The following is a 22,128-nucleotide window of genomic DNA, read 5'->3' as shown; positions in this document are numbered from 1 at the left end:
AATTCTGTAAAGAAATTTAGCGTCTACATACAAGAATAAAAAATTGTTCAAGGAAGGTGGTAAAACACTATAATTCTTACTATAAATAATATTTTCATAGGTATCACAAAAACTGACTACTGATTTGGTAAAACAGTTGTTTTCTTACTATTCTGGAGGAACTGAAGAAAGGAAAAGGAAGGGGGAGAAAGGTGCAATAACCTAAGATTCAAGAAACACCATTATCACCATAAGCAACATCATTTAAATATCACCATATTTAAACATATGGAAGAAAATCTCAGAATATCTAAAACAGGGGAAAGTGGCTCCTCTGTGACATGAAGCTCACATAAGAAAGCAAAGGCAAGGAACTGGCATCTTTTCTTGTATTTCACTTTTTAAACTATTTACCTCTACTTGTCAAGTTTTTTCTATTAAATAAAGAGGATTTCAACAAAGAAAAATTTTCTACCCCAATTTTTTTTTTCAAATAAGAGATGAGATCTAATTGTATTAGCTACAAGAGGAGCACAAACTTATATATTATTACTAATGATGTTCTGAAGGATACATTGCGAAAGATAAAACAAGCAGGCACCAGACTAAGCTGATATTCATTTCCTGTGTGGGCTTCATAAAATTGTAGTAGACTTCAGTTACTAGATACACAACTGTAGCAGCCACTGTGAAATCCACCAGCCACTGGTATTCTGGAAAATAATGCAATGCTGAAAAATAAAGGTCAAAAAAAGTTTACTTAAACTTTCATAAATAAACAGCTTAGGAGGATTTAACTATAATTAACTTTAGCCATGCTAAACTTTCTCATTTGTTGATATGCAATGTAAGGTTTGCAAATATGAGAATCTAAAAATGCAGGAAACAGAGAATGTTGACATTCAAAATTAAATTTTAATACCTCACAAATTAAATAATTTCTTAAGACCTGGGATGATTACCAAAAACTATTTAAACTGTTTTTAAAAATATATGATTACAAAATGAGCTGGTATTTTCTCAGCTAATTAGCTGTTTTTTACAGAAATTAAAAAATCAGGGTTTAAAAAAATTTTTTTAAGATTTTATTTACTATTTTAGAGAGAAAGCAGGAGCAGAGGGAGGAACAGAGGGAGAGGGAGATAATCTCCAGTAGATTCTGCACTGACCACAGAGCCTGGTGGGAGGCTCAATCTTGTGACCCTGAGATCATGACCTGAGAAACCAAGAGTTGGATGCTTAACCAATTGAGTCACCCAGGCACCCCTCTTTTAAATATATTTTTTAATTTTTAAAAAGATTTTATTTACTTATTTATTTGTGAGAGAGAGAGAGAGACAGAGAAGGAGAGAGAGAGAGAATGAGCAAGGGGGAGGGCAAGGAGAGAGGGAAAAGCAGACTCCCCACTGAGCAGGCAGCAGACAGGGACTGGATCCTAAGATCATGACCTCAGTCGAAGTCAGGTGCCCCTCAAGATGTTTTTTTTAAGATCCTAAAGTATGATACTTTAACATGAAGGTATAAATTGGTGTACAAAGTTAAGTTTATTTACATTTTTCATTTCTGTGAAGTAAGAGAGTTAAGCTTTGCTATAGTTATTAACTGCATGCATTAAAGGAAGATTAATAATTTTTTGAGTTAATGCAGATTGAAATAACCAATACATCTACTTTCTATTCTTGCTTGTGTTCCTGCAAGAAAAGTCGATGAAATGCCTTCTATAAAAACGATAGCCCTTCCAACAGAGGGTTTACATTAAAATTAGCGTTCTCCGATAGTAAATCAGATTCTCTCTTTTCATCTAAGATATTCTGTTTTACTTCTGCCTGAGTGCAGTCCAAAGTGTCAGCATCATTTTGCAGAAGACCTCCTGAAAATGTGGGAGTAAGTCACATACATAAACATCAATTCCTATGTTTCCATAATAAAATGATCTACACTGCTGTGGAAAAATTTTAGTTGCAAAATGTAGTATCTGAGAATAACTTAGAATCATGCATTTATAGAAAAAGTATTTTGAAAATAAAACACCAAAGTAAGACATTTAAAATATTAAAACAACTAACTCTTATCTTTATAACAAAAATTACAAATCCTTTTATGACTGGGTAAATTTTTAATTTGCAGCTAGTTATTTTAACTGTGTTAGGTTTTTTTTTCTTTTGCTCCTGATAAATATATTAGCTTATGAATAGCAGCAGTCTGAAAGATTTACCCTGAAGTAGCTGAAGGACTCTTACCCTCTAGCCACCTCACTTCTCCTCTAAAATCACCCTAAAATCTAAAATCTGGAATCAATGACTTCTCAGAAGGAGGACAGGGAAATGGGAAGAACAGACAGACAAATATCTAGTTGGGTAGACAGACATCCATTTACCTAAAAGCTTTCAATTTTTATTAAGAACTGAAGCAAGTGTTCCAATTCGTGCTGCCCACATTCAGAGGTATCCTCCAGGAAATTCACTCATAGCAAATAGGTAAGTGACATTTCAAGTAGTTTTCTATTTTTAGGCACTTTTAGAGGTTCTTATAACAGAAAGCTAATACAAATTAAGACAGACTTTCAAGATACTTATTGGGATACCAGTAATATATATACATTCAACAAAAGAACAAATTATACATAATCTTGGCTACGTGTTTTACCCAAGTATTATATTCTTTTTGTATTCAATAATATAATTATCTATGTGCCTTTTATTAGGCTATTGGAAACTAAAGAAAACTCATCAAACCTAGTGATCTGCCTTAAACTCATGAGTGTACCTTATTAAATTCAAGGAGAAAACCCTCTACTTTTACCTAAACACACACACAGAGCATGCACTCACAAATGATTACAGAAACATAAATAAAACATCTCCCCATTTTACTCTGCTCTTGAAATTATGTGGCCAGTTATTAAACTACTACCATTTGCAATTAGTTTCAAAACTGTATTAATGAAACAAAATATTGAAGAAGCTATGTGATAAGGCCTTAATTTTAATCTTTTTAAGTTCACTAAAATAGCCTAGGTCTCACTAACTGGCTCTACCACATTTGGCATACTACCCACACCAAGTTATTGAACTATATGAATTCAATGAGTTCAAGGGGGAATAAAAAAAGGTCAATAAAAGTTACACACCTAATAGAACTGGAAGAAGGCTAATTAAAGTAAAGCACATAAAACAATGCCTGATAAATACTTAAATTTAAGCTATTATTAAAGTTAATAAGCTGATAATTATTCATTTAACATGAGTTACTAGTAAGAATGACAAAAATCTGTACTAGAAATCAGGGAGAATGTATATATATTCTTATATTTACATGTCTAAGAACATTTTATACATGCAAACATACATAAGAGATTAATAAAGCCAATGTGACAACTAGTCAAAAAGTGCTTTTAAATGTTTTAGATTTTGCATGAAAAATAGTTAAAAAGAAAAAAGAGGATGACATAACCAGTCATAAGTCTTAATAAGTCATAAGTCATAACCATAATAAGTCTTATACTGTTCCTCACTGACCTTTTTGGATTCTAGGACACCCTTTCTAATATTATATAGAACATATTAAAAAATATGTGTTGTGTGTATGTGTGTGTATAGAATACACACGTACAAATCTCTGTAAATATAGAATCAACTTTCAAATATCCTGAAGCCATTTTGTACCACTAAATAATTTCTATATGAGATGTTACATGAAGCTACTAAGGTTTTTCAGGGTGGTTATGATTTAACACAAGAAGGGCCAAATTACATATGATATTTATACATTACCAAAATTATTTAACATGTTATTTTTATGCCTCACTTATCAGGTAAACCATTAGTTCTCAAACCTGGTACAAAGTCAGAACCATTAAGAACATTTTAAAAAATACAAGTTCCCAGAACTCACTCTAGATTTACTTGATCTCCAGGGGTAGATATGAAAAATCTTTCTTTTTAAAGAGCTGCTCAAGGGATTCTGAGGGACAGTCAGGTTCGAAAATCAGTGTTTAGTATCGTGTCATCTTAGATGCCATTCCCTTACAGGATTCAAATAATTTCATATAAATTTTATTTTAAATATAAAATCATTATAGTTACTATACAATTACAAACACTGATATACAGGAAGGAGGAAAAAAACAAATTTAACTTATCAGAAATATCCCATGGGCAAAAGTAAATCTTGAATAAGTTTTCTGATTCCTAATCCAGATCATTGCTCTAAAGCCACTTTCCTGTCTACTAAGCATGAGCATAAAAGTTCAGGTAATTAAAAACAAACACCCAAAAGCATTTGTGCAAGCCACACCATAAAAGGAACAGAATGGCACTTATGGCAAGAAGTCTAGAATTCAAAATGCTGAAAAGTCACTGTGATCTCGACATAAAACAGAAAGTGCATAACAAACATGTAAGTCAGCCTTTCTGAAAAATGGGAAAAATAATTCTTAGTACAGGTTAAGTGAATTGAAAAAGAAATTCAATTCTAATGAAGTCATTTTGAGCTTCTAAGTTCTGAAAAAGATTTCATATTCCGTAAAATGGACTTAATGATTAAAAACTAAACAAAAAATAGATAAAATGAAAGTACTTTCACTAGCATAGTAGAAAACTGAGATTTACAGAACACTTTACCAAGATTTCCCTTACCTAAAGTATCCACTTCTGTAACTGACTTTGTTTCTAGATGGAGATCAATATCCTTTGGAATGGTCAGTGGCTTACTTTCAATGTGACCATTATATTTCCTATAAAAATCAGACAAGTGACACAAAAAGCAAGTTACCTATACTGTTATTAAAGCGCTTGTATCAACTAATCAGAAATGGGGTATTAAATTTCACCGTATAAAAGAAGCAGAATTTTTAATATTTCATCAAAAAGGAGGTACAATAGTCAAAGGTAGTTTTTAAAGGGAAGACTACAAAATGTGGATGTAAATTATTATGAGTATGCAGATTGCCAAGAAAAAGAGTTACCTAAATTAGTGAAAAAATCTTAATTATTAGCTTAGCACTTCACCCTATTTCTCCTACTCCCCTGTGTAGATTTTAAGACAACTAAGTCTTTTCCTTTAGGTACAAGAGTAAAAGCAAATAAAAAATTAAAGAAACACCATTATCACACAATATTTAAACATACGGAAGAAAACCTCAGAATACCTTAAAGAGGATAAAGTGGCTCCTCTGTGACATGAAATTCACTTAAGAAAGCAAAGGCAAGGAACTGGCATCTTTTCTAGTATTTCACTTCAAAACAATTTAACTATTTCTTAGGTGCAAGAACAAAAGCCAATGAAACAAAAATGCATTTCTCTTTGAAATTATCTATGTCCACACATACGTATAAAGAGACCTGTAGCTATAAACAAGTCAGAGTTGAAGAAATATATTAAGATTTATGTGTGTAAGAAATTCAGTAAGGCGAAAGGCTCATCTGGAGTTGCTTTTACTGAATCACGAATGGGGGAAATAAAAGAGTTCTTTAGGTGCCCGTGCATCATTCCTAAATTTAATTTTTAAAAGACAATCACATATATATAAAAAGTAATAAACTACGTTTCAAAAGCATTAATCACAATACCAAGAAACAATTTTCATTTACTCTGGAAAAAACTCAGTAAAAATATCAATTCATGTCAATAAACTAAACAGTAATTATTGCTACCAGGAATAAGACAGTGCCATTTTGGCATCTTTTTGTACATGTAAAGCCTTTTCAAAATAAAAAGAGAAGGAGGGCTTACATTTAATATTCCAATGATCTTCAAGGTATATTTGCAATGATAAGTGTAAAAGAGAATGGTAGCAAGATCAAAAAAGTCTTTTTAAAATTTCCAATTTCATGCCAAAGAATCACGTTTTAAAAATGTTTAAAATTTTAAAAAAAATTTAGCACTTACAAATGTATTAGCCCAGGTTAATATCATTTTTATTATACACATGAGAAATGTGGTGACTATTTTTTTGTCACTGACATTTTGTAATATATCAGAATCATAGTTTTGGGTCCTAAGTCCTCCCCAGCTAAGGACACTAAGGCCCATATAGAGAGGCTAATTATCATGTACTTTACTTGAGAATTCAATTCAAATAGAGATAAAAATTTCAAAGCTGGAAAGATCCTTCAAAATTACTGTTTCGTCCTTCCATTTCAACAGATAAGACTGCTGTGGTCTATTCAATGAAGTTTATTAGCAGGCAGTTCTCTTCATAAAGGTTTAAATGCCAATATAATTTGCAGCAACTGAATGGTACCTACAAAGTTACTCTGTCTACCCTTTCTATTTGAAAAAATAAAAAGAAGTTAAAAGCACATAAATTTGCCCCATCTCATAATACTGAATGACAGCAAAACCTGGGAAAGAACCCAAATCAACAGGTAAATGAGTTACAGGGTAAAAAGATGAGCTCTGGTTTTTCTCCCCAGTCAACCCCCACCAAGTTCTAATATGATGGCTATACTATTTTCATAATTTATATACAAAGAATAAAATTAACCATTCTTAAGTAAAATAATCACTTCTGTGCTCATATATTAAATTACTAAATACTGGGTTTTCTTAAAAGGTAATTCAAAACTATTTTAGATCATGGGTTTTAATCTCCAATTTATCAAACGCTCTTAGCATTATTAGTAAAAGTTCCTTTAACCAATGTACAAGATCGATTTACATAAATTGTGTCAAATACTTAACACTTTATAAGCTCAACAATGTAACTTACCTATCTTTTCTGCTTTTCCCTTTTTGCTGCTTCCCTGCAAGAATTCTTAATTCTTCTTCTGTAGGATGTTGATACCATCTCAAACTAAGGAAAAAAGAATCCTTTTAAATAAAGGAATTAAGATCACCAGAATTATTCATTTATTGTACAAATATTTATTGAGTTTCCTATTTGTGAAGATACTGAAGGGAAATATCAGGTGAAAAACTCTAATCTGAATTAAGATACTACTGCTCAGGCCTTAAAAGGCTTTTGATTCAAATCCAGCACTTACCAAGCACTTACTAGATGCCAGACCCTGCAATGCTGTTTATAAGTATATTTCTTATAACCGACAATTATTAATATATAGTAAGGCTATATAGGCCTACTATTAAAAGTAAATTAAAAGTAAATGGACTGAACTCTGCAGGCAAGCTGGCATGAACCCACCCTTCATTTACACAGAAGGAATTGAGAGTTGTCTTAAAAAGAGTTCTCTGAATGTCCTCAAAATAAAAGTAGTCTTTGCTTTCCTTTCCTGTCCTCCCCTCCTTTAATTTAGTTGGAGAATTCTCACACTTTATGTATACAAAAATAAGAGTAAATCATATTTATAAAACCCTTAAAGTTAGGGCTCCAATTAACTGGGTGTATTTACCTCCACCACACCATCAAAACACCCAAACAAATCACTTATTCTCTCCCAAGCACCCACTTGCTCATTTTCAATTTCCTGTCTCACCTGAATTTCCTATCTACCAACTACCTCAACTTGATATTCAAGTTTAATTTTCAATGTGCCCTCTCCACATATCATCATTAATTCTGTTCTTTAACTGTAGTCCTTGTCTTCCCTGCACACTCTCCTAAATACATTCTTTTTTCTTCCCCCCAACAAATGCATTCTGATCCCAACTTTAGTTATCTTTCCATAATGCAAATCTTATCAAGGTAAGCACCTGTTGGAATCCTTTCCAAGAGTCTTCACAAGGTAAAGCAGTGAGGAGACAGCTAGGCAAAGACTTTGATCAAGGCCCCGTTTTTATAAAGGAGAAACATATCCCTAGTATTGCTAAACTTCCAATTTTTCAATTACAAAATCTAAATTTTTAAAATAAAGTATCTCAATTAAAAAATGCTAGCAACTGATCTGCTGTTTTTGAAAATTGGCAATTTGCAAAATGACTGGATATCTGATGATGTTAGGAAATTACTGTGAAAAATTTTAGCTGTAAAAATAGGATTATAGTTATTTTTAAAAGCTCACATAAAGATATACACAGAAATATCTATGAATGAAATAATATTTGCTACAAAATAATATGTTGGGTAAAGGAGAGATGAAGGGGAACACAGATGAAACAAGTTGACCACCAGGTGTTAATTGTGATAGGTACATAGATCATTGTTTTCATTATATATTCACTGTATTATTGTCTACTCTTTGCACATGTTTGAAATTTTCCACTGAAGTTAGAACACACATTGTAAGGCCCAAATATGCACAGGATTTGCGACCTGTTTCCACAGACTTTCATGATCGGACTACCTACTTTACCGGACTCACCTTCAACAACTACCTTTTTAAACATGACATTCTAGCTAACTAAATAACATTTTATTCCACAAATTTGTTCATCCCTTGATGTTTCTGCACATATTCTTCTATCTGCTCATAAACATCTATGCTCCCATCTGGCGAACACCTAATTTACCTTCTACTATTTGTAAGGCAAGTTGTCCTGTAGTATAAAAAATAAATATATCTGGTAATTGTCCCCAGTTCTTGGCAAGGAGCTTTAAAAGCCTTTGGAATTTCCTGAGTGAGAGGGGGTGTCTTTATTATGTTAACAAGGGAGCTCCTAGTGGACCTCCAAATAGCTTCAGAATGGTGGCTGGTCACCAGAAATAGCAACATGTGATTAGAGTTGGGATGTTTAGACACCTGATCTGCAGAGATGGGGGCTAGAGATTAGATTCAATCATACCTATGTAATGAAATTCCGTAAAATCTCAAGGCAATGAAGCTCTGAGGAGCATCCTTGCTGGCCAAAACACTAATGTGCTTGGAGGGTGACATGCCCTGACTTCACAGAGAGGCCATGGAAACTGCACTTCCTCCCAAACCTATTCCTCTATCATCTTTATAATAAAACTGTAATCGTAAGTATAGAACTTTCCTGAGTTCTAATTGTTCTACGAAATTACTGAACATGAGGGGTGTCATAGAAATGCCCCAATTTGTAGCCAGTAGCCAGTTTTCAGAAGTATGGGTGACCTGGAGATTCCAAGAACTTTCAGCTGGCATTTGAAGCCTTGGCATTCTTACGGAGAACTTTGTCTTTAACCAATGGAGTCTATGTTAACTCCAGGTAGTGTCAAAATTAAACTGCAGTTGGTATCAGACCAGTTGGATTAAAATGAAATATTCCCCTAACTGAAAGATTCTTGGAGGAAAGATTTTATGACTTGTTTCTGTATGCTTCAAAACTAGTACAGTTACTGGCATATAGTAAGTGCTCAAAAAGGATCACCGAACCAAATGAATTCAGTTCTCCTCATAGTTGAAAGGTTTTAAAATAAAATATTTATCCCAACCAAAAAGTCTCTAAACTGTAATTAACATGGGGGAAGAGGCACTTCCTGAAATTTCCATTTAAGTCCAGAATTTTAACTTACAGTCGATTCTTGTTATTCGCGGTAGTTATGTTCTATAAAGTCGCCGCGAACACTGAACATTGCTCCTAGGGGAAATACAGGGTTAGGTTCCTGCAAGCCTCTGGTCACAACATTTTCATCAATCAATACAAAACCTTGTTTTATGTGTGTTTATGTTTAAAGACACCTTATTTAATTTATACTGTTGATTTATTAAACATTTAATTCACAGCCAACAGCACTATAACTCATGCCTAAATAAAGCTTACTTAACAACTGTAATCTTAAACATAGTATTTTCCTGAGTTCTGTGAGTATTTCTAGCAAATTTTCTCAATAAGGCAAAGCTTTCTTGTGCTTAGGAACACTAGAAAGCCCTTCAGCACCATGCTTGGAGGCCATTTTAAATGGTAAAATCAACAAAAAGCTAAAATGTGAACAACATGATACTAAACAGACCATGAAAAGCACACTTGTTTACGATATGAAAGGTAAAACAAGGCCTCAGCTGGGAACATGGGCACTGGGCCACTCAAATTTTTTGCCACTCTGGATATGTCTTTGAATGACCTTGAAAGCACAAGTATGAATTTGGGGGTTACAAATGAACTTCAGCAAGTACGCAGACTGCAAATACAGATTCCATGAATAAAAAGATTGAGTGCATAACATTTAGAAGACCAATTATGCAATAACTCAAAAAGATTAAAATTAGTCATTTAGCTCTGAGAAATTACTAATTATTGCTAATCAATGAAGGAACTCTTAGTATAGGAAAACTTAAGTTACTTTTAGAACACTACGACAATGAAAATTTTAAGATTCTTCATTTTTTAGGACTCATTTTCTTTTTAAATATACTCAAACTTGTTTAATCTCATTTTTGTAAATCCATTTTTCTAAAATGGATTGCACTTATTATACTTTTTATTGGGAAACTCAGGTCATCTACATCAGTAATAATTACTGTTCAAAGCTGGAACCTAAGGATGCTAGGGGCTCTTAGGGCCACTTCTCGTCTGCTACTCATGTGCCATCCATCCATCCATTCATTCTCCACACACTTACGGAGTCCCTTTAGAGCCAAGTACTCTGCAGGGCAATGGAGACTTAATCACATACAATAAAGCCAAAGTCCCTGCTTTCTTGATACTTACATTCTAGCTGGGACAAAATTTAACCAATTAAAAAATGACCAAAAAAAAAAAAAAAGAATCACAAATTTGGATACTACACAAAATTGGAAACTACACAAAAGAACCAAACAAATGGTGGAAATGAGAGACAAGACTTAAACTGTAGGTTAGGAAAATCCCTCTGAGATGACATTTACCCAGCAACCTAAAGGTTGAGAAGAATGGAGGGGAACAGCATTCCAGGCAGAGAAGAGCATGTCCAAAAGCACAAAGGCATGAAAGAACACAGAACACTGCAGTAACCAAAAGGCCAAAGAGGCAGTTGTAGCACATGCAAAGAGAAATGTATGAGGGAGGCTGAAGAGATAAAAAGTAACAGATCATGCAAAGCCTCCTCTGTCAAGTATGGAGTTTAGATTTTATATTAAAATAATGGTCTCAAAACAGGAGAGAGCAATAACTTTATCTGCCTTTTAGATCTCTTTGCTACTCTGTGAATCAGAAGCAGGCAAGAGAAAGATATATATTTTGGACATTGAGTCAACAGGTCTTGCTAATGGACTAAAAGGAGGAAGTAGGGAAAAAAAGAATGAAGGGTATCTACCCTTTTGATTTGAAGAAGATGGTAGTACATATTCTGAGATGGAGCAGAATAGGAAGAACCACTAATTTAAATATGCTGAGTTGTTAAGTATCTATGAGACATCATGTGAAAACATCAAGAGGACAACTATTTATTGGAATCTAGAGCTCAGAGATAACTTAGGGTCATTAGGTAATTGTGGTATTTATGGAATCAATAACATCACCTAAGGGGAAAATAAAACATGGCAGAAGTCTAACAGTTAATAAGGAAGTGAAAAGTAGAGGCACCTGGGCAGCTTTGTCGGTTAAGCAGCTGCCTTTAGCTCAGGTCATGATCCCAGGTTCCTGGGATCAAGTCCTGCATCAAGCTCCCTGCTCAGTGGACAGCCTGCTTCTCCCTCTCCCTCTGCCTCCCACCCCAACTTGTGCTCGCTCTATCTCAAATAAATAAAATCTTCAAAAAAAAAAAAAAAAGGGGGAAGTGAAAAGTAGAGTTCATGAAGACAATTCATGTGACAAATGTTGCTATATAGAAAAAAGGGAAATAGGCCAAAACTAAGAAATGGACATGGAAGGGGCTTCGTGTTTTAAGGCAGAAGGGAGGCAGGCCTATGACTCTTCTTTATATATTGTTACTTTTAATAAGAGATCTTAAAAAAAAAAATTATGTGTGTGTGTGTGTGTGTGTGTGTGCTAACAGGAATAATCCAAAGGAAGTGAAGCAATTAATGACAAGGAAGAAAGGAAGCAGTACGTGAAAGTTAAGCGGAAAAGAGGGATAGTGCACAAATGCAGTAACTGGGCCCTGAGAGACAGGATACCACCTCCTCAAGCCAAAATTAAAATTTACAAACTTTTTTTTTTTTTTTTAAATAAAGATGGATTGCACATGTAACTAGGGCTGTGGGTTTGGTGGCGAGAAATTGATTGTGGGGCTCTGGTTTCAAGAGCTGAGCCTGAGGCAGGCATACACAGAATTTGAGGAGAAAGGTTTAGAGTTGAAAGCTGCCCGAGACGTGGAGCAGACAAAGACTGGCAGGCAGCATGGAATAGCTAAGGTCTGAAAGTTCAAAGTAAAACTTAGAAGTACAGTTGCACAGTTTTCTTTAAGAGACAGTGCTTCATACATAGCTGGATTCCATACCATGTGCTTCCCATGTTCTAGACACTTTAACCTCTGGTCTCAGTTTTTAGCCTTTCCTTTTGCTATTTGGTATGTCTATTTCAGCAAAATAACTTGCAACGTGCTTATAACTGCTGCACCATGCCTTTCTAATATGGGCTTGGAAGACATATGAAAGCTAATTAGCTTTAGAGTCTATGTAGCAGTTAATAAGAATGGTTACAAAAATACAATTAGAGAAACATGTTTTGTGTTAATATTACAAAATTTCACATACAATATCATTACAACCATGAACAGAACATTACAACCTCTGAACAGAAAAGATTAGAAGGAAATACTACAAAATGTACACAGTGATTATCTTTAGCTGATGAGAATATAGTTCATTACCTCTTATTTTTCCTTCTCAGCAATTTATTATCTTGTTTGAAATAGAGAAAAAAAATTTTAAATAAAAAGTATTAGGAGGATCTCACTAAAAAACTGAACTTCTTATATTTAAGTTAAATGCATTAATATCAGGGTATTTTATGACATATACCTGGCTATTCAGTGGCTTTGTTCACCTATGTTCAAATTGTCAGCAGTGTCTCAGATAATAAAGCCAACCTGATGTTCTACTTCACTAAATCACTGAAATAATTTTTTACTACTTTTCTTATATAAGCCTCTTACATAAAATACCATCAGACTATAACTTTTCTTACTAAAGTTCAATAGCGCTGAAAATATAGGTATCAGAAAATACAGAATGCATTGATCCAGACTCTTCAAAATAAATAAATAAATAAATAAACCAAATTAAAAATGTCATTTAAAGCAAACCACTTTAAAATTTTTCAAAAGTAAAAATTTCAGAAATTTACAATGGAAATCCAAACATGAACAAGTAGAGAAAAGCTTAGTACTGAGAGCAAGCTAAAAAGATCTTAATACATAATTAATTATACAAAACTATTTCAAAACAGGTCACTATAGATACTTCCTTTTTTATTATTTTTTTATTTTTTACTTTTTTGTTATTTCAGTTAGCTAGCATATAGTACATCACGAGTTTTTGATGTAATAGTGTTCAATGAACTATAGATATTCTCAGTCTTCATTCTAAGTCTCAGTAATTATAACAAGTGAAAAAAAAATTAAAGAAAACAAATACCACTTAAAACCTAGAAACCTTTCAGCACATGTAACTAAAATATCAGTATACATACACACTCTCATTATTTACTGGAAGCTTTACTAGAACAGCATGGCATTCTGGAACTAGATGGAAGTTAAGAGGACTAAAGGCAAGGAGAGCAAGGACTCAGGCATTCCGTAAGGGTGGTAGCTGACAATTTAAACTTTCCCTTGGGTCTTAGGTCCCACCTACTGTGCATTTGAATAGTAGGTTTCTCTCACCAAAGGGAACTTGCAGATTCTTGGATCAGGCAACATGCAAAAAGAGACAGGCAAAAAGAATTAGAGCAACTGAATATGAAGGTGTTGCACGCCATTTACTCAATATAGGATGAGACAAAATCAGAATAAATCCAACCATAACATGTTTCCAGCGAGGAACATATGATAAGAAGTAGCAGATCAAAGTGAGAGCCTCGGGAGATAAAGGGGGTAAAGAAGAATGCAGGTTTAAGCTAAACAATCAATGAAATGGAAAGCAGGTCAGCAAAGAAGCTAGTATAGGGGAGAAAAAAGAAAAAAAAAAGCAAAATCCTACTTCCTCATGCAAAACCCACTATTCAAATGTACAAAGAATGTAACCTATCACTTACCTCTCCATGAAAAGAGGGGCCAAGCAAACTTCAAAACAAAAAGGAACTTTAATTACAATAGAAAGTAGAGAATTCTTTGGCTACTATACAGTGGTAGGCTGGACATGATAAAAAAAAAAAAATCTCTGGATGATCTGAGCAACTGTTAGAAGTGTTCTTTATGTTAGGGACAGCAGTTTACACTAAAGGTACAAAGAAACCAACTCCCCATAGTTTTTCCTCCCTTTGGGGAAAGAGGGAGGAATGGAACAGTGAGAGCAGCAGACTCCTCACAGTTGATTTTCAAGGTTAGTAATAGATGCTCACAGGTTACAGAAGAAGAGATTTTTGTTACCTAAATTCTTGTTAAAGCAGAATCCCATCAATAAACTCTGACAGTCACATAAAAAGGCATGTAAAAAAGGAGAACTAAGAACATTTTTGAGAAGAAAAATATTTTTCTAGTAAAGAAAATTGGAAGAATGGAATACAAAATATTTATTATTTCGTAATGTGGTATAACTTTAATTTCAAATAGTGAGGTGAGAGGTATAATTTGAACAGATGATTTTTTAAAAATTCAACTTCACACTAAGCACATCTGTGGTCATCAAACTCAATGTTGAGGTGCCTTATCATTCAAAATAAAAGGTGGCTATGCAGTCATAGAAAAGCCAGAATACAATAAGCAAAGACAAATTATACACCAACTACATATAACCTGAAGGACAGCTTATACACGGCTAAGTACCACTAGGAACAGAGGTAGAAAAAAAAAAATCTTAAATAAATTACTCTGTTAACTGCCAAAAGAAGTCATAGTAATTGTAGAAAAGTTCACCACCACCAAATTCCAAACTCTGTTTAAGTACGTCAGTTCCAGGACAGTATCTAGAGTTGATGAGCAGCCATACGTTAAATAAATACTACACTGTGAACTGAACTTCATGATAAGAAGCCTAGATCTGTTTCATTTACTCACGAATACGAGTAAAGTTAAAACTTGTTTTCTCGGGGCTTCTGGGTGGCTCAGTGGGTTAAAGCCTCTGCCTTCAGCTCAGGTCATGATCCCAGGGTCCTGGGATTGAGCCCCTCGTTGCCTCTCTGCTCAGCAGGGAGCCTGCTTCCCTTCCTCTCTGCCTGCCTCTCTGCCTACTTGTGTGATCTCTGTCAAATAAATAAAAAATCTTAAAAAACAAAAAACCTTTAATAAAATAAATAAATAAAAATGCCCAGTAGAGGGACGCCTGGGGATTCAGTAAGTTTAATGTCTGCCTTCAGCTCAGGTCATGATCCCAGGGTCCTGGGATTGAGCCCCTCAGCGGAGAGCCTGCTTCCCCCTTTCTCTCTGCCTGCCTCTCTACCTACCTGTGATCTCTGTCAAATAAATAAATAAAATCTTAAAAAACAAAACAAAACAAAACAAAACACCTTGTTTTCTCATCTATAAACACACCACCTGCAGCAGAGAAGGACCAGACCGCAATCTTGCTTTTACTTCCTAGGTACAATGACAACTGAATTCCCAGATTCCCTTGCACTGTGGCCTGGAGTCACAGGGCCCCAGTCTATGCAATGTAGGCAGAACTGAGAGATCGATTTCTAAGCTTGGCCCCTTGAATCACCTGAAAGATCCACAGTCTACTTCCTTTAGCTGCCAAGTGACAAAGCATCTGTAACACAAGATTCCAAGGTAGCAGGAAGAACAAAAGAGCCAACAAGTCTGAAAAAGCGTAGACTCCCTAAGTCACCACTTTAAGAACAGCTGAATCCTTAAAATATCATTTCATGAAGAAACTACCTGGAGAGCTGTCCAATCCCTTCCTGAATCTCCCATCTGACCCTGATTCCCACCTGGGCAAATGGAATGAGAAACTAAATTCAGACACTGAGATTTCTGAGGCCTTAACATATCCCGAACACATCCCCTCTCCTATCTAGTTCAGTGTACAGATCCAAATGGGATAACAGACATAAAAATTTTTATCAGTATTAAGTTTTATAATAGTATAAAAGCAATATTAACTAAGCCACGTTAACAACTAGTTTAAAAAAAAACTAGAGATATACAACACTAATAGCAATATATATTACTTAACAAGAGCTAGGAAACTAGTTGATTTTTTTATATTAAAAATCAACAAGCTGCTGGGGTGCCTGGATGGCTCAGTCACTGGGCATCTGCCTTCAGCTCAGGTCATGATTCTAGGGTCCTGGGATCAAGCCCCGCATCGGGCTCCCCGCTCAGTGGAGAGCCTGCTTCCCCCTCTCCCACTCCCTCTGCTTATATTCCCTTTCTCACTGTGTCTCTATCAAATAAATAAATAAAATATTTTTAAAAAATAAATAAATAAAAAATAAATCAATAAGCTGCTAATATTAAAGCAAAACTGTTTATTCCTTCAAGGTATGACTTCTTCAAGTAAATGGTGGGAGGCTTACTCATTAAGTAAACATAATAAAATCCAATGGCACTTTAAACCTTCCATTCCAAAAAGACACAGACTGATGAGAGACATGGACATAAATTTGTGACACAAAAGACAAGCCATAACTTTTAAGAAAAATATTTATTTACAATATGAAGATGGGATACTAGTAGAACAAATATTAGGACAATAGAAACAGAACTTAAAAACATGTCTCTTCTGTCATACTCATGATTAAGCTATCATGCAATCTACACGTCTATTCACTTGAATAGTCCTATTCAATAGTTCCATTCAATATAGTCACTCCCAAGCCATAAGCCTCACCCTTTAAATTCCTTTAGACATTTTACAGACGATAAAGAATGCCCTCAGATCTCTTTCTTAAACTCAACAGCATCATATGATTTAAAACGCAAGTGGTCATTTCTGATCAATATTTTCACAAGAGCAATTTAGAAGGCATTTTACATTTTATTAATATTAAAACAGTATAATTTTGTAACATAAAAGGGTGATATAACAATAATTATGCCAAAAGGGTAAAATCAATGATCATATTCAACAGGTTGGCAACAACATTTAGCAATTTGACTTCATGACCTAAAAATTTCAGGATTAACATTAAAGAAAGACAGATGATCTTAAAAAAAACAACGAAAACGAAAAATGAAATTAATTATGGCATAAAAGTTAACTATTACTAGAAAATCCTGATTGCTATCCCTAGAACCTGATTTGGAATTAGAAACAGCACTAATTAACACTAAAGTTAATCTGTTCACAAAAACCAGGATCAAAAAAAATTACCAAATTCATGTTTATATTTAGGGCTGACCCCCCCTCAAATTAGTATTATGTATATTTACTAAACAGTCTTATCAAAAAAGTAAAGATCTTAATTATAATATGTAATTCCAATATTATCAAAGAGAAAAGAATTCAGTTTTCAATCTCTGCCGTTTTAGTTTTTACTGGTGAATTTAAGTTTTATAAACAAATGGAAAGCAGATAATGTAAGAAAATGGAAATTAAAACAAGTCTGCCCAGATCTTTAGAGCCAGTAAGAGATATGGAAGTCTCACTGGAGACTCATCATAGAGTCTATAAACATGAAATTCTTGGTAGAAAACAAGTTATTACCTTAACACATTTTTTATCTAGTTCATTAATTCAGATTCCATTTATTTAGAATGAATGATAATTTGCCTGACTGATATTTATCTTTTCATGATTTATTTAATCAGCAAAAAAGTAAATAAGACTACATATAGGGCATAGGGGTACACAGTTAAAAACTAGTTGTAGGTGACTGATTTTTCTCTTATAATTATAACTCTTGATAGAGGCTTTCACCTTCACTGAAACTTTAGTCATTATTTATTTTGCTAATAAAAGATGTTTTTAAGCAGCTGTTTTTTTCTTATTCTGTGTGTGTGTGTGTGTGTATTAGTGGTCAAAAAAATTTAAGCAGTCCAATATTTTTCTATATTTAAACAATATGAAAAAAGTATGAAGCATAAAGAATACTAAATTAGAAAACAAATTTTAATGGAAATTTAAGCTTTGTGGATAGAATGGCCTTGAACTAATAATAAAGGCTTATTATTTGTCTTGCAGTGTATGAAATCATTAGGAGAATAAGAGCTATCCATTGTTTTCTAAGTCCGAAAGGTCTAAACAAAAGAAAATGGACCTACAAATTAGTAAACAGAATTTGGTTATTTACTGGGATGAATAATTAGAATAAAACTATAAACATGGTACCAAATCTGCAACTTCCCTTTCATAATTACATAGGATTTTGAGAATTAGTTCTATATGCAATTTTCCTGCATTTATGTCATAGCCCCTAAATTCAACATCTTTACTTTCAATTTTATTATTTTATTGCACAAATATCAGCAAGGAAACTTAGTTCCTTTGTGGAGGGACTGGGAATAGTAGTAAGCTTATAGTGCAGTAGACACAATTAAAACCATAAAAAGTAACTTTGCTCTCTCCTTGTCAAGTTAAAGTTTAAAATTCTTTGCAGCAGAACAAAGAATCCCTAATTCTTATAATAAAGTCTCAACTGAGTCACCAATAGTAGAACACATACTCTCGGTCATTTTTTCCAGCAACAGTGAAAATACTTAAACACTTCAATTTATAGTCTCATCCTCCTGCTGGCCAATGTTTTAAGAAGGTAAACTACAGAAAAGTTATTTGGTATTTTCATTGGCCATGGACAAAAGTGGACAGGAGGAAGGAGTGAATTCTTCACCATGATCCAATTACCTCTACACTAAAAAAATAAAGTATCAATATCTCAAGTAAGAAAAAGAAGGAAGCTAAATTATTCTCATAACGTTCCTTTTGTCAAGTTTTTAAAAAAATAGGAATTCATACTTAATTGAACTTACTTCTGGCAAGTCAATCAGCCTGAGATTTGAAAGTGACACAATCAGCCTATCTTTGCCTTACCTGCCATTACAGAGTAGCCACCGGGCAAGAGAATAGTGAGGTATAATCTTCTGCATGACACTGGCCATCACCATGGTAACGACCAGCTGTATACCTATCACACCCTGTATAAAACAAACAAACAAAACAAGTTTAACAAAGAATGAATTTAAATTTGAGGACAGTGGTGGAAACCTTTCTATACATTCTGAAAATTATACCTTAAAAAAACATGAATTTACTAATAAAATACATATTATTCTGGCATTTAAACATTCAAGACCACATGTTTAAACTCAAGACATCTAATCTCATAATCCTGTACAAATTACCCAAGGATAACATCTATGTTAATACAAGTTAAATGAGTTAGCATGCACATTTAAAATTAATTTCCAAGAAACTTTTCTCCATTATTTAAGGGTATCAAAATGAAGTGTTTTCATCTTTCTCCAAACTTACTCTATTCAACACATTTAAAACACTAGTTTGGCAAGCTTTAAAAGGAGTATGCCCTACCTTTTACTTCTAAGTTGGTACTGACAATTAAATGAATAAGCAAATGATTAAAGAACATTAACTACAGTAAATATGATGACAGAATCGGCCTGAAAGTCACTAGGAAAAAAAAAAAAATTCACTCATGATGTCATCACCAACTTCTAATGGATAGGCCTTCAACAATGTACAAAATCCTCCTTAGTTTACTTTCATTAATCCCTGCCTGTTCTCAACTAACTAACTCAAAACCTTCTGCCCACTCCTTATACCTCCAATCTCCCTCAATCTTCTAACTCTCCACTCAGTAGAGGACATCTTGAACTTCACAAAGAAAGTATGTATCACTGTGGCACATGGGTGGTTCAGTCAGGGAAGCATCAGACTCTTGATTTCGTCTCAGGTCATGATCTCAAGGTTGTGAGATCGAGCCCCAGGTGGGGCTCCTGGGGCTCCCTGCTGAGCAGGGAGTCTATCCAAGATTCTCTCTTCCCCTCTGATCCTCCCACCCCACTCTCAAATAAATCAATTAAAGAAAGAAAGAAAGAAAAGAAACACCATCAAATGGGAACTCTCACTTGCTACCAACAAGTTCACAATCACTTGTATCTGCACCCATCTTTTCCTGCACCCTCTAGAAATAATGGAACATCTTCTATACAAATCCCTGCATCTGTGCTTCAGAGTCTATCCTCTTGATTTTCAGGAACCTCAATTACTGAATAGTTTACTTAATATATTTTCTTTAATCTCTTCTGCATCTGAATCCTTCCTACCAGCATTGTAGCATCTGTATGTCTCTCTCATCTTTCTGCAATAAAACAGTAATTTTCCCTCATTCTATAGCCCTCTTCCTTCATACTCACAGCTACTTGACAAAAGACTTGTTTTCACTATTTCTATGTTCTTATGCCCCCACACAGTTCCTATTTGACTTGTGCTTCAGCCCATTCCACTGAAACATCTACCATCAAGATCACTTCATCTTGCAAAATTACCTTTCCTTATTTTAAATCACAGCAGTATCCCACAACATCTACAACATGCCTTACTTTACTCACAGCATGACAAACAAGTCTTCATACTCCTCTTTGCTAGCTCTTCCCTCTATCCAAGCAGTCCAAAAATAAAGTTGAATTCCTACCTCAAACCTATTAAACCAAAAAAGTCCATAGAAAATATAAAAGTGTTTAAAAAGAAGCAGTACAGTATACAGGCTTAAGAACACGGATTCTAGACCCAAGCTGCCTGGGAAAAATCAGCTATCTACGACTTGCATGACTTTTCACAAGTTACTTAAACATTTTGTACTTCTATTATGTCTCCTATAAAATAAAGCTACTAATTCAACCTACCTAACGTGGTTAAGGGATTATGCCTAACACAGAGTAAACTCAATATGTATTAGTACTTTTTGTTGTTAATGTCATTGTTATTACTACTATTGTAGGATAACTCTTTTAAAGTTTTTGTTTTAATTCTATAAGACAACTTTTTAAATTTCAAGACAGAGAATAAATATCATAAAATGACAAGTCTCCTAAGTAATAAAAAAACCAAGAAGTAAGTTGAAAAAAATCACACTTCATTAATTATAACAAACTGTTCGACTGACTGTTCATCACTGTAATAAATGTACTACTGTGGAGTGAACCAGTGATGGGGGGAAATCATGGTGGGGGGTGGTTAAACATGTACAAGGAAAGGGTATACAGGAACTCTCTTGTACTTTCTATTAATTTTGCTGTGAACCAAAAACTGCTTTATTAATTAAAAAAATCAAATTTCTGTAATAGAGAACAGTATCATGTCAAATGACTAACTGGGAAAGGCATTTGTAACTCACATCACAAAGGGATTACTTCCTTATATTATAAATAGAGTTCTCATGAATCAACTACAGTAGTCCCCCCTCCCACTCCGGCCCCCCCCCATTCTGCAGATGTTCCAAGACCCCCTTTGAATATCTAAAACCTTGGATAGTATCAAATCCTACATACACAATGTTTTTTTTTCCTTTAAGCTTTTTCTTTTAAAAAAAATTAAACTTAATTAATATATAATGTAGTCTTGGTTTCAGAGGTAGTTTAGTGAGTCATCGGTCTTATATAACACCCAGTGCTCATCATATCACATGTCCTCCTTAATGTCCACCACCCTCCCCTCCAGCAACCCTCAGTTTGTTTCCTATGATTAAGTCTCTTATGGTTTGTCTCCCTCTCTAATTTTGTCTTTATTTTTCTTCTCTTCCCCTATGCTGCTGTTTTTTCTTAAATTCCACGAGTGAGATCATGTAATTGTCTTTCTGGCTGACGTATTTCGCTTAGCATAATACTCTCTAGTTCCATCCATGTCATTGCAAATGGCAAGATCTGATTTTTTTTTGAAGGCTGAGTAGTATTCCATTGTACGTATATGTTACATCTTCTTTAACCATTCATCTGTTGATGTACATCTGGGCTCTTTCCATAGTTTGGCTACTGTGGACATTGCTGCTATAAACACTGGGGTGTACTTGCTCCTTCGGATCACTACATTTGTATCTTTGGGGTAAATATCCAGTAGTGTGATTGCTGGGTCATACGGCAGCTCTATTTTCAACTTTCTGAGGAACCTCCATACTGTTTTCCACAGTGTGTGCACCAGCTTACATTCCCACCAACAGTGTAAATGGGGAATCCTTCTTCCACATCCTCACCAACGTCTGTTGTTTCCTGACTTGTTAATTTTAACTATTGTGACTGGCGCAAGGTGGTATCTCATTGTGATTTTGATTTGTATTTCCCTCATGCTGAATGATGTTGAACATTTTCTCACAGTGTTTTTT

At 34.3% G+C, this 22,128-nt stretch overlaps 1 protein-coding gene across 6 annotated transcripts in view; it reads right to left on the bottom strand.

The window, feature by feature from the left end:
• The window catches only part of TMEM161B (transmembrane protein 161B), a 67,275-nt gene that overhangs the window by 26,974 nt on the left and 18,173 nt on the right, over positions 1 to 22,128 (bottom strand). For 2 of the 6 annotated variants that reach the window (XM_004759116.3, XM_004759115.3), the window contains exons 2-5: positions 18,825 to 18,928; positions 6,692 to 6,775; positions 4,617 to 4,714; positions 554 to 710 (exon numbers count right to left, since the gene is read on the bottom strand). In XM_004759116.3, coding sequence (XP_004759173.1) covers positions 554 to 710; positions 4,617 to 4,714; positions 6,692 to 6,775; positions 18,825 to 18,928 — 443 coding nt within the window. Of the gene's footprint in view, positions 1 to 553; positions 711 to 4,616; positions 4,715 to 6,691; positions 6,776 to 9,352; positions 9,418 to 18,824; positions 18,929 to 22,128 lie in introns of those variants that run through there. The other 4 variants (XM_013059780.2, XM_045074402.1, XM_013059779.2 and 1 more) reach the window with 4 other exon arrangements.

This window comes from Mustela putorius, unplaced genomic scaffold (assembly GCF_011764305.1).
Source record: "Mustela putorius furo isolate JIRA1106 unplaced genomic scaffold, ASM1176430v1.1 tig00537350_pilon_pilon_pilon, whole genome shotgun sequence".
NCBI lineage: Eukaryota > Metazoa > Chordata > Mammalia > Carnivora > Mustelidae > Mustela > Mustela putorius.
This window is presented reverse-complemented; position numbering and strand designations above follow the sequence as displayed.